At 40.2% G+C, this 15,013-nt stretch overlaps 2 protein-coding genes across 3 annotated transcripts in view; one reads left to right on the top strand and one right to left on the bottom strand.

Annotated features, from left to right (window-relative positions):
* LOC109966100 (transcription factor-like 5 protein) overlaps positions 1–5,047 on the top strand; it is a 17,117-nt gene extending 12,070 nt beyond the window's left edge. The window contains exons 9-10 of the mRNA XM_020610712.1: positions 4,723–4,791; positions 4,964–5,047. Coding sequence (XP_020466368.1) covers positions 4,723–4,766 — 44 coding nt within the window. The 3' untranslated portion in view covers positions 4,767–4,791; positions 4,964–5,047. The remainder of the gene's footprint in view (positions 1–4,722; positions 4,792–4,963) is intronic.
* col9a3 (collagen, type IX, alpha 3) overlaps positions 1–12,647 on the bottom strand; it is a 20,519-nt gene extending 7,872 nt beyond the window's left edge. Inside the window, exons 1-27 of one of the 2 annotated variants that reach the window (XM_020610709.1) lie at positions 12,380–12,647; positions 11,341–11,409; positions 10,757–10,792; positions 10,338–10,409; positions 10,094–10,147; positions 8,171–8,206; positions 7,211–7,234; positions 6,929–6,982; positions 6,528–6,581; positions 6,273–6,314; positions 6,128–6,184; positions 5,907–5,960; positions 4,972–5,025; positions 4,709–4,762; positions 4,557–4,610; positions 4,377–4,430; positions 4,237–4,290; positions 4,101–4,154; positions 3,944–3,997; positions 3,726–3,770; positions 3,581–3,634; positions 3,390–3,443; positions 2,662–2,715; positions 2,503–2,574; positions 1,776–1,811; positions 1,538–1,582; positions 944–976 (exon numbers count right to left, since the gene is read on the bottom strand). In XM_020610709.1, the coding sequence (XP_020466365.1) occupies positions 944–976; positions 1,538–1,582; positions 1,776–1,811; positions 2,503–2,574; positions 2,662–2,715; positions 3,390–3,443; positions 3,581–3,634; positions 3,726–3,770; positions 3,944–3,997; positions 4,101–4,154; positions 4,237–4,290; positions 4,377–4,430; positions 4,557–4,610; positions 4,709–4,762; positions 4,972–5,025; positions 5,907–5,960; positions 6,128–6,184; positions 6,273–6,314; positions 6,528–6,581; positions 6,929–6,982; positions 7,211–7,234; positions 8,171–8,206; positions 10,094–10,147; positions 10,338–10,409; positions 10,757–10,792; positions 11,341–11,409; positions 12,380–12,445 (1,389 nt within the window). In that variant the 5' untranslated portion in view covers positions 12,446–12,647. Of the gene's footprint in view, positions 1–943; positions 977–1,537; positions 1,583–1,775; positions 1,812–2,502; positions 2,575–2,661; positions 2,716–3,389; positions 3,444–3,580; positions 3,635–3,725; positions 3,771–3,943; positions 3,998–4,100; positions 4,155–4,236; positions 4,291–4,376; positions 4,431–4,556; positions 4,611–4,708; positions 4,763–4,971; positions 5,026–5,906; positions 5,961–6,127; positions 6,185–6,272; positions 6,315–6,527; positions 6,582–6,928; positions 6,983–7,210; positions 7,235–8,170; positions 8,207–10,093; positions 10,148–10,337; positions 10,410–10,756; positions 10,793–11,340; positions 11,410–12,379 lie in introns of those variants that run through there. The other variant, XM_020610710.1, reaches the window with a different exon arrangement.
* Between the last annotated feature and the right edge of the window lie 2,366 nt (positions 12,648–15,013).

Here is a 15,013-nt window from a genome sequence, read left to right as displayed (position 1 = left end):
TTAGATGGAACATTGTGGGTGTGGTGTATGAATGTTAACACTTTGTAATAATTCTTTAGTATATTACTTGTGTGGTGTAAGAATGTTAACACCGTTATAATCTTTTTTTAGTATAATATGTGTGTGTGTAGAAGTGAATCATTTACTGCTTGCAAACCAATGATGGTAAGATGATGTCATGGGGTAGGACTGGATAAGTCTGACTTCTTCCTACTCCATTCAAGCATGTACTAGGTATAAGCACATTGATATTGGATTAGCATTTGTTGGATATGTGTAAAATTATGTGTGTTGACATATCAACTGTCTTTACATGCTTGAAAGAATAAATCAAATTTAAAAAAAAATCAAATCAGTTAATGACATCCGAGGTACATCTGCAGTTACTCTGGGTTACATGGAAAGATTGTGGAGTAGTTCAGCTAAGCTGTAAAAACTAAATTACAATTTGAATAAAAAAAAAAAACATGCATATTGGTTCAGTTATAACACCTGTGCACCATGTTTTACTGTAATAGTGTGTGAAAATTAGTTATCAAGCAAGCAGAAAAGTTGAAACAGCTAAAATTAAATAAACAGTTCAAATAATTGGCTTAAAGTAATACAAATGGTTGAAATAATTTGCTAATATTAAGTCAAGGATAAAAGGTTGAAATAGCCAAAGTAAAATAGCTAAAGTAACCAACAAACAATTGAAATGCTTAAATACTAAAAGTAACGAATAAATGATTGAAATGGTTAGCTGAAAGAAATAAATAAATCATTGAAATAAATGGTGGTGTTTGTGAAGTGGATGTACATCAGATTAAAAAGGTGGGGAAACTCTCCTATACTCTACTGTATGTAGAAAACAGGTCCATGTAGAGGTATGAAATACTGCAGCAGTGTATTGGGATGCAAGTAAAATGCATAAAAAGTAAACAAACACATTGATGTAGCTCACCTCTCCCTTTTGTCCAACTGGCCCAAAAGGACCCTGAAAAAATAGATATAAATATATATGAAAACTGTCTGATTTGACATTACAGCATGAGACATAGCACACAATCAATAAATCAGTTAATCAATCTCACTACATTGGTTGGTAAATTTGAAAGATATCATCAGTTTCAGCTGGTGTCAGTTCCTCGGGGAGACTGTACCAGTGACTCAGAGCATTAAAAACTAAAAGTTGCCTCATCAGCACTTTGTAGAGCCAAACAGGCTGGCCCAAGATCATGATGTGCTTTATAGACAAGAAAAATAATTTTAAGAATTAAAACTAAAACTGACAGGCAACCAGTGTGAAGACTTTTAAACAGGTTTACTAAGTTTTCTCCATCTTTTCCCGTAGTTTGCAGTCAGGCAGAAGAGGCCTAAATCGGTTGTACCACTAGATACTGCTAACAGAGGGACAAGTTTCTGGGACATGTGCTTGGATTCTGACTGAGGATATAAACTACAAGGGCACCCTTGTAAAAGAGCTGTTTGACCAAAAGGGACTTTTCCCCTGGATAAATAAAGGTTAAACAAAATACACATGAAAGATTATACTCACAGGTTCTCCGTTCTCTCCTGGTAAACCATCACTTCCTGCCACACCCTAACGTGACAACATGAAATATTTGATTAGATCTCACACAACTCCAGAACATTGCGTCATTACTGGGAAAAAACAAACAAGATCATTTCTCATTTCCAATCTTCAAACATCTGGATGAAAGCTATCACAGGGAATTCGGTTAGAGGTCATGTTTAAACTTGACAAACTTGGACACTGACTTAGAAATAGTTACCATGTCTCCTTTAGGTCCAGAAGCTCCAGCTGGACCCTATGGGGGTTGAAGGAGGAGTGACAGAGAGAGAGAGAGAGAGAATAAATGAGGACCATATAGAGACATTTGTGGGAGAAGGAAGTAGGCTGTGTGAGAGTAACCTGGCATAAAGACCAGCATTGTTCTGTCTTCAGATTGTGAACAGGATTCCCCTTTTGCTGGAGATCTCTCCTGGCTACGCTTTGAGTTTATCGCCCTAAGACTGAGGAGGGATGACCTGGTTATTAACATACACCACAGTAGTTACAGTACATATCGGCTGTGTCTGTGTTGTGTGTAGATATGCTGGTGTGCTCCGACATTTGTTAAAGTTTTATATTTGAATTTTAGGGAGTTATTCTTGAGATTTTTGATGGGGTTTTGGGGGCTTTTATGTTGTTTTATATACTATATTAGAGCTGTGATATATATATATATAAATTGTTCATAGTAACTTTTTAAAATGACCAACTTCCTCTGGTTTGAATATCTTGTTTCCAGAGTCTATTATGATGTTAAACCTGCTGCCTTTGTTTTTGGATAGTTGGACCATTTTCTTATTTTTTGACATCTTATAGACCACAAAATTATTTGATTAATCAAGAAAATAACTGGTCCATTAACTGATACAAGAAAATAATCATTGCAGCCAGCCCTGTATTATATCACAGTGGATGATGTTAAACCCTGTCTCACACTTCAAACTCACCCTTTCACCAAACTCTCCACGGATTCCTGTTGGACCTGGAAGACCTGGATCCCCCAAAGCTCCATTTACCCCCTGCAGTACATAACACACCTAGTGAGTAAACTCACTAAAATAACAATTTAAAAAATTGATCATGATTGGTGATGTCATGCAACTGACCTGAAAGCCCTTCACTCCTTGAGGCCCAGGGTTGCCCACAGGTCCAATGCCTCCCTGTTGGAAACAGATGGTGTCATGTCATGCTACTAGGAAACACAACTGTTTGTCAAAGACATGTCCCTCTTGGACAAGATGTTTGGTCTGTGATGGTTGTTTGAGGTCTGACTCATTATACAGTGAAGTGTGCAGTAAGTGTCTTCATTCCTATGAGTGTTTTATCCTCCTTCCTTCACTGCAGGCTCTGATGTAAAAATCAAAGACTTTGTTGATGAATTCTCCCTTTATGAATGTCAGCTCTCATCACTGGCTCTTCATTTTTTCTAACTCTACCTTTGCAAACCATTGAATCATCAGCAAAACTCTTAGTACGTTTGCAGCTGAATATCATCAACTTTGAAGAGCAGCGATACATTATCTTGTTATTCCAGTTTTATCTCATATTCATGATGTATGTGGCCATGCGTTGTAGTGCTTTACATCATTATGCATTCAAAGAACCACACTGAGTATTAGAACAGTATACTGTAGAATATAAGAAACTGCATCTAGATTCTGTCAATTGGTTAAATGTAATGCAGCATAAAGTCTCACAGTTTGGCTGATTATTTTTAAATGTCCTGTAATAGATTACTTTGAAGTGTTTATATCAATATAAGCAGTGCAGCAGCTTGACAATAGATACAGTACATGTACACATCACTTAGTTTATAGTGTATACATAAACTCACAGCCACTCCTCTGGGCCCCGGTATCCCCCTCTCTCCTGGGACGCCTATCTCACCCTGAGAGATGATATGAAAGACAAGTCAGGAAAGTTTGGAGACCAGGCAAAACATTAAGTTCCATGTACAGTAGGGTTGAGTGACATGTCAGAGAGGCTTTAATCCAGTAACACCCCAGAACCCCATCAGATACATACAGGAATACCTGGCTCTCCAGAGGGTCCCGTCTCCCCAGCCTTCCCTGGATCACCCTGATGTAAGAGAAAGCAGAAGACAACAGTTATCCTTCAGGCTCCTAATCTTTAAGGTTAAAGTTGATTTCTGTTTTGTTGTAGTACTCACAACTTCTCCTTTAGATCCATTTTCACCAGCCTTTCCTTGTAGACCCTGGGACAGAAAATACACAACACAGTGACTATGTGAAAATGAATGTGCAGAATGGCACTGAGAGAGGGTGTTACAGTCAAACCTCTGATTAGAATGGAAAATCAAGAAAACATTTAATATTCTTTATTATCAGTTAGACAAGAAAGACCCACATTTATTTGCAAGCTACTTACAGGAAGGCCATTTGGTCCTTTCTCTCCAACCACTCCGTGGCGTCCAGCATCACCCTATCAGAAAGGCAACGCTGACTGTGACAACAGCCTCACTATGGCAGTAGACTCATTATTAATTCAAGACAAACACCATACAGGAAGAAAAGGTGCAACTTGCCTTCTCGCCATCTAATCCTGGTATACCGTCTTTTCCATCTCTACCGGGAATACCCTGCAGAAGACATCAAACATGAGCTGTCTGGTTCTGAGTGATGCATATCAAACATGTATGACTTTGTCAGATATGTACTTACAGGCTCCCCTTTAGGTCCTGCTCCCCCAGGAGCTCCTTTAGGACCGATTTTACCCTGTTGAGATACACATTAGGGTGTCATTTATGCATTGTATATGTACATGTGAAATTAACAGTCACAACTCAAACTGTTTTACTTACAATTTCTCCTTTGGGTCCTTTGAATCCCTGTGGTCCTTTTTCTCCAGCATCGCCCTGGAGACATCAGATGAAACAAACACAGCTATTCATTGACGGGACCAGCCATCTATTCTAGCTATGAACTATTACCAAGCCCTGTTTTTACTTATTAAAGTGTGTTACAAACAAGGAGAGACTCACTGTCTTTCCAATGATGCCAGCGATGCCAGGCTTGCCTCTGAAACCAGGGAAGCCCTAGGAACAAACAGAGAATGAGCTGAAAGGATACATACAAGTTTGTACTCACACTGTAATGTCTGAACCGTGAGTGATAAGACAGTGAGATTGCTTACTCTGTCTCCTGCAGGTCCCACTGGGCCTTGTAAACCTCTTAGACCACGTGGGCCCTGAAACACAACATTACAGCATTGTGAAGGTAGATACACAACAAATCCCATACAGAATATCTCATGATTCCTCAAATATCACCTGGATATTGTGTATTAAATATACAAAACCTATGAGTAGCCAACAGGTGAAAGGCAGCACAAGAAGAGGAACAATAACTGAAGTAATATGATATTTCCATGAATAATCCTTATGTATAGTAACTCACCTGAAGACCCACAGTGCCGGGAATACCTGGAGGACCAGGAGGGCCAGCGTCACCCTAGAGACAGAACAGGATACTTGGTACAAAATCACAACACTAGTCATAGAAAGATCAGTACCTGCTCTCAATAAAACCAATGTTTTGCACATAATAAATTAAAATGATCATTATGTAACCCTATTAACCACACTGGGCTCTGTTTTCCTTCCTTTTTGTACATTGGTGAGTTTGGTATTTTCCTGCGCTGAGGTGGGAGGAGAGGTGCAACTGAGACAATATTTATGCTGATTAAGCAGCGCCATGCAGTTTTGGTGCTCATTTTGACCTGAAATTATGTTTGCATTAAGACCTGCTCAGACCGCGTCTTATTGCGAACACAGGTGTATGGCAATTTTCGTAACAACAGCCTAGGATAGGAAGCTCAATCAGAGGTAAATGTATTTTAACAGCCACACCAACTTAAAACAAACCTTTACATCCACAACTGATCTGATGGAATTCTCTGTGAATAATTTATTGTGAAATACTTGAATTTTGAATTGTGTATGATCATTTAGAAAGACTTTTCAAATAAGATAAATGAAGTAGTCCTTATATGAATATGGTCAAACAGGGTTGGTGCATGTCATGATGCACCATCTGTCCTTACAGAATGCAGCTGTCAGTAAATTACTCTATTGAATTGCTGTTGGTTGCAGAACCAGTCTTTCTTTCTCCCCATACACAAAAGCTGCTAACCAGACTACAGAGAGAATATTTATGTGCAATACATGCACAATAAACAACAACATCAACACCGGTGGTCATCAAAATCGTTGGACACACCCATATACACCTTCACCTGGAGCTTAAACTTAGGTCTGTGCACCATTTCAGGAAAACAGAGCCTGTTCTATTACTGACAAAGGTCAAAGAAATATATCACATAATAACCTCACCTTTTCTCCATCTTTGCCAGGCTCTCCTTTGTCTCCTTTATGCCCTGTGTGACCCTACATGAGCAAAAATACACTTGTGAATGAATAATAATAATGACTGTCCCTGAGGGAATGTATTGTGATAGTGCAGGGCGGCATGGCTTGTCTGTGTTCCCAGAGACATGTTGAGCAAAATACAGTATAATAAAATAAAACAAAACCTTGGCAGAAACTCTATTTACCTTGAATCCTGGCATACCAGGAGGACCTGGAAGACCAGGGGGGCAGATTGCAGGACACTGCAGAGGACAGAGACAAAACACTGAGGACGCACTTCGGTTTACAGTCATCATGCTATTTTCATAGGGTGCATGATTGAAATCTTACCAGCAGGTCACCACTAAGATCATGAAGAGTACCAGGAAGACCCTGAGAGAGAAATGACAACACACAGCAAGATATTAAGAGCCGTTTTATTAAGGTTAAAGCATCCTGGGTTCTGTGAAGTTCATTTCTCACAGTAGGCATGGTGCTTCTCTGGGTTCACAGACAAGAGATTCACTGGATGGCGGTGGGAAATATATACAACTACAATGTGTCAGCAGCGCCAGTAATCAACTATATAATGATGACTGCACTTACTGGGGGCCCATCAGGGCCAGGAGGTCCAGGAAGTCCTGGAAGACCTTCAGCGCCCTGAGAAATGAACAAAAGAGCATTGTGATTAGTGGCATCTTTAGCATGTCAGACTAAAATTGGAATTATAGAGACAATCTGGTTCTTCCATCTGCAACATACGAGCTATGAGAAATTACTACTATACTACTACTACTACAAAAATACTTTGTTTGACCCCTTGCTGTGTTTTTACAGACAGTAGAAACCTTGACAGTGCCTAACATTAATGTTGTGTTAATGCTGTGGCTCTCCTTCTGTACCAGCTTTACTGTTTCTGTTGCAGAAGTCATTCACTCTTCACCTAACAAATTAACTGGAGAGAGAGAGAGAGAGAGAGAGAGAGAGAGAGAGAGAGAGATACTCACTGGTGGACCCTGCGGTCCAACACCACCTGGCAGCCCAGTGGTTCCAAGTAGTCCCTGGAAACAAAAGACACTGGGTGTGTACAACACATCAGAGCACATGTACAGTATAGATGTAACACACACACATACACATAGACATCTGAGCTACAACATAAATTAGCATGTACAACTATATACTCTCCCAGGATGGTTGTAGTTTAAATATGATACACAGCCAGTACATTACTCTCTCCACCTTTCTGCACATAAGAATGATATAAAAGAACAGTGCTGTGTACTCACTGGAGCTCCTGGTCTCCCTCTGCCCTATGAAAGACACAAGAAGGCAAATTAAGTCACAAACAATAGTGGATGATTAGAGTCTCTCACATCAATATCCACCATGTCATGTAGTACTGCATCAAATCCGCATTAACAGTTTGCTGCAGGTTGTTGCTATGAGGCGGACGTGCACAGATCAATGATAATCTGTGACAAAAGGTGACAGTGCTTCATCATCTTTGTGTTAACTGTGTTTGCTTTGAGCTCAGCTATACCTGATATTACAGGACTTAACTCTGAAATCATACAGACCAGACTGAGATGGGGCCAACTGTAGGTATAAGATGGTAGCTAAAGGAATGAGCAGACTCTTTAGGCTACTGATACTTTTTGATAGTCAAATTGGGATGGATACATTTATGAAGCAGTGCTGTAGTACTCTAGTCCAGGAATCGAACTTGAGTTCGACCCGACTTGTGACTGGACTTGGATTTGAGCACTGATGAGTCGGACTTGGACTCAGACTCCAACTTCAGCATTGACTGCATTTGGACTTGGAAGTTGGAGACAAGGACTTGATTTTTTTTGTAATAGGCCATAATAACATAGCAAAAGATAATGATTTTAAAACCTGTTTGCCTGCATGATGCTGTATCTGACACATGTCCATCAACACACACTCCTCCTTTCTCTAAATGATGTTTATGTATGCTTGGTTATTGTGTCACACACATTAAGTAAACTCCTTTTTAAATGGTGAGAGCTGTGTCACTTGTGTTTAATGTAGATCTCGATGACTTGGACTCAGGTAATGGGGACTCGACTTGAACTATTCTTTGGTGATTCAGACTAAAACACTGGGGACTCGAGACTCAACTTGGGCTTGAGGCTTAGTGACTCGACTACAGCACTGATATGAAGTTACTGTTGTGTACCTATGTGATGTTTCTTAGGTGTTAAATAGTATGTGCGGGTACTTACAGGAGATCCAGGTGGACCGGGAGGCCCAGGGTCGCCCTGTAGAGGGAAAGCAAGGAAAAATGCCACAATCAGCTTCTCAGACATCATCAAATGCTGAAACCTAAAAACCCTTTGATCATAATGCTCATCCATGTGTGAACGCAACAGCAATTTAGATTTTCTCATGCATAGTCAACAGACATTTGGGATTGTTAATTTAAAAAAACTGCAAACAGGAACAGTTTCAGTGTACACTGCAAGACTATGAAGAGGGTAAGAAATTCTTGAGAACAGTAAATGAAATAGTTTGTATATAATTACACATAATCGCTGTAAAATAAAAAGGCACCAACCTGTTAATTATAATCTATACGGTTCAAACTACATTCACAGATTCCACGTCAAACCCACCTGTGAGTTTATTGTTGTTCTGCAAGTGTTCAGCCTACAAATGGGCATCACCATTAATCTCCTTGTTTTGTTTTACAGGTAGTTACTGTAATGAATGTGTGTGTGTGCATGTGTGTGGTATATGGTGCTGGACACAGTTGCTAATCACAGACACAGTCATGGTCAAGGAGTGTTGCTGTTATCTGTGAGTTTGCTTTATATTCTACAAATATATTCAGATAGCTTAACTCATTGTAAGGAAATCAGTGTTGGAAATACATTTGATATCTAAGGTGTTCTTTGGCTAATCAATCCACCGTTACTGATACTGAGAAGGTAAATCTGGATCTTTGCAGTTACTGTGATAAACTAATACGATAAGTCTCAAAATTAGTTTCCCTGTGTGCATGTGTAGTCTGGTTATCTGTGCAAAGATTCATTCATGTACTTTATATTGTTAGCTGTGGAAGAGATAATCATAACAAATACTTGTTTTAAGTCATTTTTCTTCACTAATTCTGTCAGTAAAAAATAACTCATACAAACTTGTTCCACACACAAATGATGAAACTGTGGTTTCCTGTCATGCCCCCTCCTCTTTCCTTTCTAACCTCATTTCACTATTTCTCCCCCTCCTTCTCTAACTCTCTGTTTACCCCCTCTCAGCGGTATTTGCATTTTCTCAGAGGTGAGAGAGCGAAAGACTTAACACCACAATATTACACTCACATACTGCATTCCTCAGTGGGCAAACAGGATATACCGTCACACAAGTCTTAAGCACAGAGATGTGACGTAACTAAAATATGCAAAAATACTAAGCAGATGAGCCTTAAAAATGGTACTAATTTGTGATAATGAACAGTCCATATGTCTGTTAACTGATTTTGTTTGGAAGCTTATGTGCGGTCTCAGACTCCTCCAGCCTGATCCTGATTGTCTTTGCACAGCTCTTCATCACTTCTAGAACAGTGTAGCAATGAGTAATTAGGGACACAGGCTGATGCAAGCTGCCTCATTAGGTTGACTAATTAGTTGAGTTGTGGGGGGGCTTTGGAGCCTTACAGCGGAGATCCCTCATTCTTTATTCTTTCATATCTTACACTGTGGGAAATAAAAGCCTTCCTTTTTCATCATAAGCAATAGTTTGATATCACATGTGTTTAGGTTTGTCTTCCCTCAGCATCCGGGCAACAGATCATCATCCCCCACAGTTTCACGTATAGGTGGGAAACAGTGTGCATTCCAGGCCGGATTAGGGAAGCAGCAGAAATAAATCAGATTCGAATCCCTCATTAAAAATATTCCCACAGAGAAGCAGAGTTGGTTTGACAGATCCAGGCTGACAGAGGAACCAGACACTGTTCCTGTTACTCACCTAAACCCCTTAATACAACAGCACTTGAGTTTACATACGTGTTTGTTCATGTGTGTGGCAAGTGGCTGACTCTGTCTGATTAAAGAAGGGCAGTCTGAAGTATAGAAGGTCATAACACTCAATTGGGAGCCTCTTTAAGCATATCCTCAGCATCCCAGAAGGATTGTAAGACTTACTGCTTCCCCTGGGGGCCCGTCCTTCCCTGCAGGACCATCAGGACCTGTCAAACCCTGAAGAGAAAATACATCATTCAGCTGTACATCACTGCTTCATACTCTGCTGGTATTTTAAACACTGTCAAAACTCTATCATTTCAGTTTCACAGCAGGAGCTACACTCTGCTTGGGCACCGATTCCTTGACAAAGACATGTAAGAAATGTCTGTGTGTGTCTCTCTATGTGTGTTTACAGGACACTTACATCCACTCCTGGAAGCCCTGGCATCCCTGGTTTTCCTGGTGCCCCTGGTAGTCCTGCTTTCCCTTTGGGACCCTAAAGAGCGAGATGTATGAAGAGGTGATCAGTTATTTAACCAACAGATAAATAACTTTCTACTTCTTTTATCTGAACACCATAAAAAAACGGTTAAAACTAAAAGTGTTGAACCTTGTTTCCTTATTGGGGTAAATGATGAAATAAGCTGTACCAATTTAACACTGTTATATTATTTTAACATGCTGTTGAGAGCATGTTAAAATGCCTCACTAAGGCAAGGGGAGGTTGCCAGGAAATATTAATAACCCTGGGGAGAGGCCTTTTACAAATTAAAACATAAGCTCCCCCCAATAATTCCCATACAGCCCCTAAGTAAAATTGGTTTGACTTATTGGAATACTCACTGGTTTCCCTGGCAGTCCAGGAGGTCCAGCTTTACCCTGGTAATAAAGAAATAAAGAATAAGTATAAGTAAGTAGGTGTGGAGAGGAGGTGTAAGGTGAAACTCTAGATGGTTTCACAGGGTTGAGGATTATATGAATGGGGCCTCTGTGTGTCTAGGCTGACATTATACTGTATGAGCTGATATGACCAACTAAATAATAAGTACAAGCCATTCATAGCATGAGTATAATCTAAGCTTTAAAGGGTTTAATAGGAAGGGATAATTAATCAGGCAGTTTTCCAATATACTCATCAAAGCCCATTTAATCAATGCAGCCTAAACCCTGCCTACCTGACATCTGTGATTATGATTTAATAATGTAGGAGTGGCTGCAGGAGGAGTCAGTGTGATAAAACCAAACATCTACAGTACAAATATTTTAGTCACATTTAGGCACAAATGTAACTCTTTCTACTAAAGGTAACTAAGTGGAAACTCAATTTTGATTAAATCAAAGCAAATCCAATTAAGAGTCAAAAGTGGAAACAGTAAGAACGCACTTTAGGTTAAAGTAAAGACACTTTTGGAGTCTAGTCAACTCACATCAGTGCCATCCCTTCCTGGTGGACCTGGGGGTCCTGGTGGCCCTGGCGCTCCTCTGGGGCCTGGCCTCTACAACACAAAATGTATCAAAATCATGCATTTGTCTCAGTAAGCACTCAGTGTTTCTTTGATGCAGGCACAACACAGTACAAATGTAGCTGTTGAAATAAATTATATGAGGTTGATCTGATTTGAGATGAAATGGATACAACAGAAAACGATAGCAAATGTTTATAGTTTGGCATCAACAGTAAGAAGATTCATAGGGAAATTTGTGCAAAGGTCTACACAGGAAAATATTAACAAAGTTAAATATTTCAGGCTAATCATAAATAAGTAACTGGGCATAAATCATCCAATGCACCTGCAAAACTGTGAAAACCAAAATACAAATAAGACGCGTAAAGACGCTTTAAATCTCTCCGTACGCACAAGAGGAAGAATACAAAGTTCTGTGAAAACGAAAAACGGCCAGTACTTCAGAGTTCTTCTAAACAAAATAAACTTATGTGACTGAGGTCTTTTTAAATGAGTTCCTGCTTTTGGCTCAGTCAGGGTCCCTGAATGAACAGAGGTGGCATTGTCCGCTGTGGCACTGATCTCCAATCCGCGCATTCCACAGGCTCGGGGAAAACATAACCCCACTTTATGAAATAGTGCGAAAGGCACAGCCACTTGCAGACGGTTAGGCCGATACAGTAGAGAAAGACGCCAGCAAAACCAAAAATACAAAATGCCATTCATATTTACTCAATTATACAAGAATAATACTTTCCATTTTAATGTAAAGCTAAAAGAAAATATTCAGAGAAAGAATCAGGTTTTAGGGCAAACAGTATGCAGATGCTAAACCAGTTGCACCAGAGAGCAACTCATCATCATTACCACCATCAACACAGGAGATAGTCGTTATCTGTAGTTGCATAAACTTGTTGCAATAAGTTCATAAGACGCATTCAAGTAAAAGCGCCTTACATCGTAACAGACATACTGCAGGTGGCTAAATGAAAAGAGGTATGCGGTACTTGATAACCGTTACCTGGGCTGATGATGACGATAAAAGCTGGAGCAGTAAGAGAACCCAAAGAGCAGAGAACACTGCCATGGCACAAACCCGAGTTTAAGCAGATAAGATCAAATCCACGGTTCCCGGTCCTCTCTCTCCCCCTCAGCGTCCGCAACGGAGCCTTCCTTAACCTCACGGCGCACAGCTCCTGAATGGTTTTCACTTGAGTTCCAGATAAACCCGAGCCTCCAGCAAATGGGTTGAACTTAATCTAGCGCACTGCACACAGTGATGAGAGGGATGAGGAGGAGTGGGACTGGTAAGGGAGGCAGCAAGAAGAGGGGAAACCCCTTCAGTCACCAAGGAAGTAGGCAGAGCAATGGTATCATGCGTTGACCAGTTACAAGCAGAACTAAAACACAAATCCTCCCTGTCTGGAAGGTAATTTGAGGTCTTTAGTGGCGCCATGTAGTACAGTGACTTATAAGGAAAATTCAGCAATTTAGGTTTGCATTATCATAAATTTGGGGGACTCACAAGACAGATTAAAATAAAAATAAAAAAAGTCACAATGGAAGCAGCAGTAGGTAGGTTTAGTCCCTGGCGCAGAATAAGCTCCAGAAATGCTGAATCCTACATTTCCCATAATGCAACTCAAGGCTTCTGGTTATCAGTTTACAATCCCAAGCTGAGACATACCCCTAAAGACATCAGTATAACGCCATCTGAGATATTCTCTAAGATCCTCCAGCACTGCACAGGACATAATGAGTAAAATTAACCTTAAAATAAAATGAACATGGGACACAAACACATAAATATCTTGACCATAAAAATCTATTTGAAGAAAAAAAACATACATTATGAAAAACAAGTCTAGAAAAGCCCCCAAAGCATATATTCACATCCTGTGTCATGGAGGACAAGCATCTTCAACAAAGCACTGTGTGGTCTGGAGTTGGATTGACCCAGCAGTCTCTTTAGCTTTACAAACAGTAGATTTATTGTTAAAAGCTGGCATGGACAATGCAACAACAAACAGCACTCACACTCCAACAGTATATGATTTTCTGTCTTTACTCACAACTCCAACTCACCACTGACCCTGAGCCCTGAACAAGATGTGCTGCATCAATTTACAACCCCAAATCAGAAAAAGCTGAGACAGTATGTAAAATCAAAATTAAAAAAGTGATTTGTAAATCCGGATAAGCAGAGGAAAATGGATGGATGGATTTGTAAATCATCTGTGTCCTGTATTACACTGAAAACAATACAGCAGCACATTATTCGATGTGAAACCTTGTCACTTTTATTCTCTGTTCAGAATAAACACTCACTTCTATTCTGATGCTGCAAAACATTCCAAAAAAGTTGGGACAGTAAAGCGTTTACCACGGTGTGTTGTTACCGTTCCTTTTCACAACACTTAAAAGACATTTAGGGACTGAGGACACCGAGTGATTCAATGTGTCAACTGTGATTTTGTCCCATTTCCCCTGCAAACAAGTCTTAAGGTGCACAACAGTCCTGGGTCTTTGTTGATGCAGTTTGTGTTTCAAAATGCGCCACATGTTCTCTACTGGGGAAAGGCCAGTCCAGCACTTGCACCCTTTTCTTCCACAGCCAGGCCTTGGTAATGTGTGCAGTATGAGGTTTATCCATGGGTGTCCCTGTAAAAGATGTCTTCTTGAAGGCAGCATATGTTGATCCAAAGTCTCTATGTATTTTTCAGCATTAATGGAGCCATCACAGAAGTGTAAGTTACCTTTGCCAAGGGCACTGACACAACCCCAGACCATGACACACTCTGGCTTTTGGACTTAAACTGTGTGATGGTCCATCCCAGATGCCTCAGGTCCCAGAGCAGTTGACTTCTGGACACTGTTGACACTGGGCTTCCTTTTGGCACAGTATAGTTTTAAGCTGCATTTGTGGATGTAACTACATATTGTAGTGCCTGACACAGGTGTACCAAAGTAATCTGGGCCCATGTGGTTATATCACTTATAGAAGAGTGACGGTTTTTGATGCAGTGCCATCTGAGGGACCAGAGAGCATGGCCATCCAGCTTATGCTTGTGCCCTTTACGCAGTGAAACCCCCCACATTCCTTGAATCTTTTAGTTATGTTCTGCACTGTAGTGGGTGACATATCCAATTCCCTTCCTAACATTGTTTTTAAACATTTAAATAATTTCTTCAAACTTACGTTTGACAATCCTCAGCCCATCTTCGCTCCTAAAGGGCTCGGCCTTTCCTGGATGCCACTTTTGTACCAAATCATGATGCAATCACCTGCTGACATCCCCTGTTTCAAATAGAAACATCATCTCATTGTTTTACCTCATTACTGGCCCTGAAATGCAGCCATCGCGCTTTCAATGTAATACAGGACACAGATGATTTACAAATCCCTATTTTCAATTTTGATTTTACATACAGTCCTGACTTCTTCTGCTGTGGGGTTGTAGAAGTTCAACATCTTTCTGCTGCGAGTCATATTTCACTGAGGCTTGGCCTGTTTGCTGCACTGGGAAGTCAAATAAAAGCTAACATCTACCAGAGTGTTATCCTGACAATTAAAATTTATAAACCATAACAAGACTGACATTGGCTAAACAGATTAATTTAATACAAGTTTGGAAAACATTAGAACTTTATTTTG

The sequence above is a fragment of the Monopterus albus genome, unplaced genomic scaffold (assembly GCF_001952655.1).
Source record: "Monopterus albus unplaced genomic scaffold, M_albus_1.0 scaffold106.1, whole genome shotgun sequence".
NCBI classification, from domain to species: domain Eukaryota; kingdom Metazoa; phylum Chordata; class Actinopteri; order Synbranchiformes; family Synbranchidae; genus Monopterus; species Monopterus albus.
This window is presented reverse-complemented; position numbering and strand designations above follow the sequence as displayed.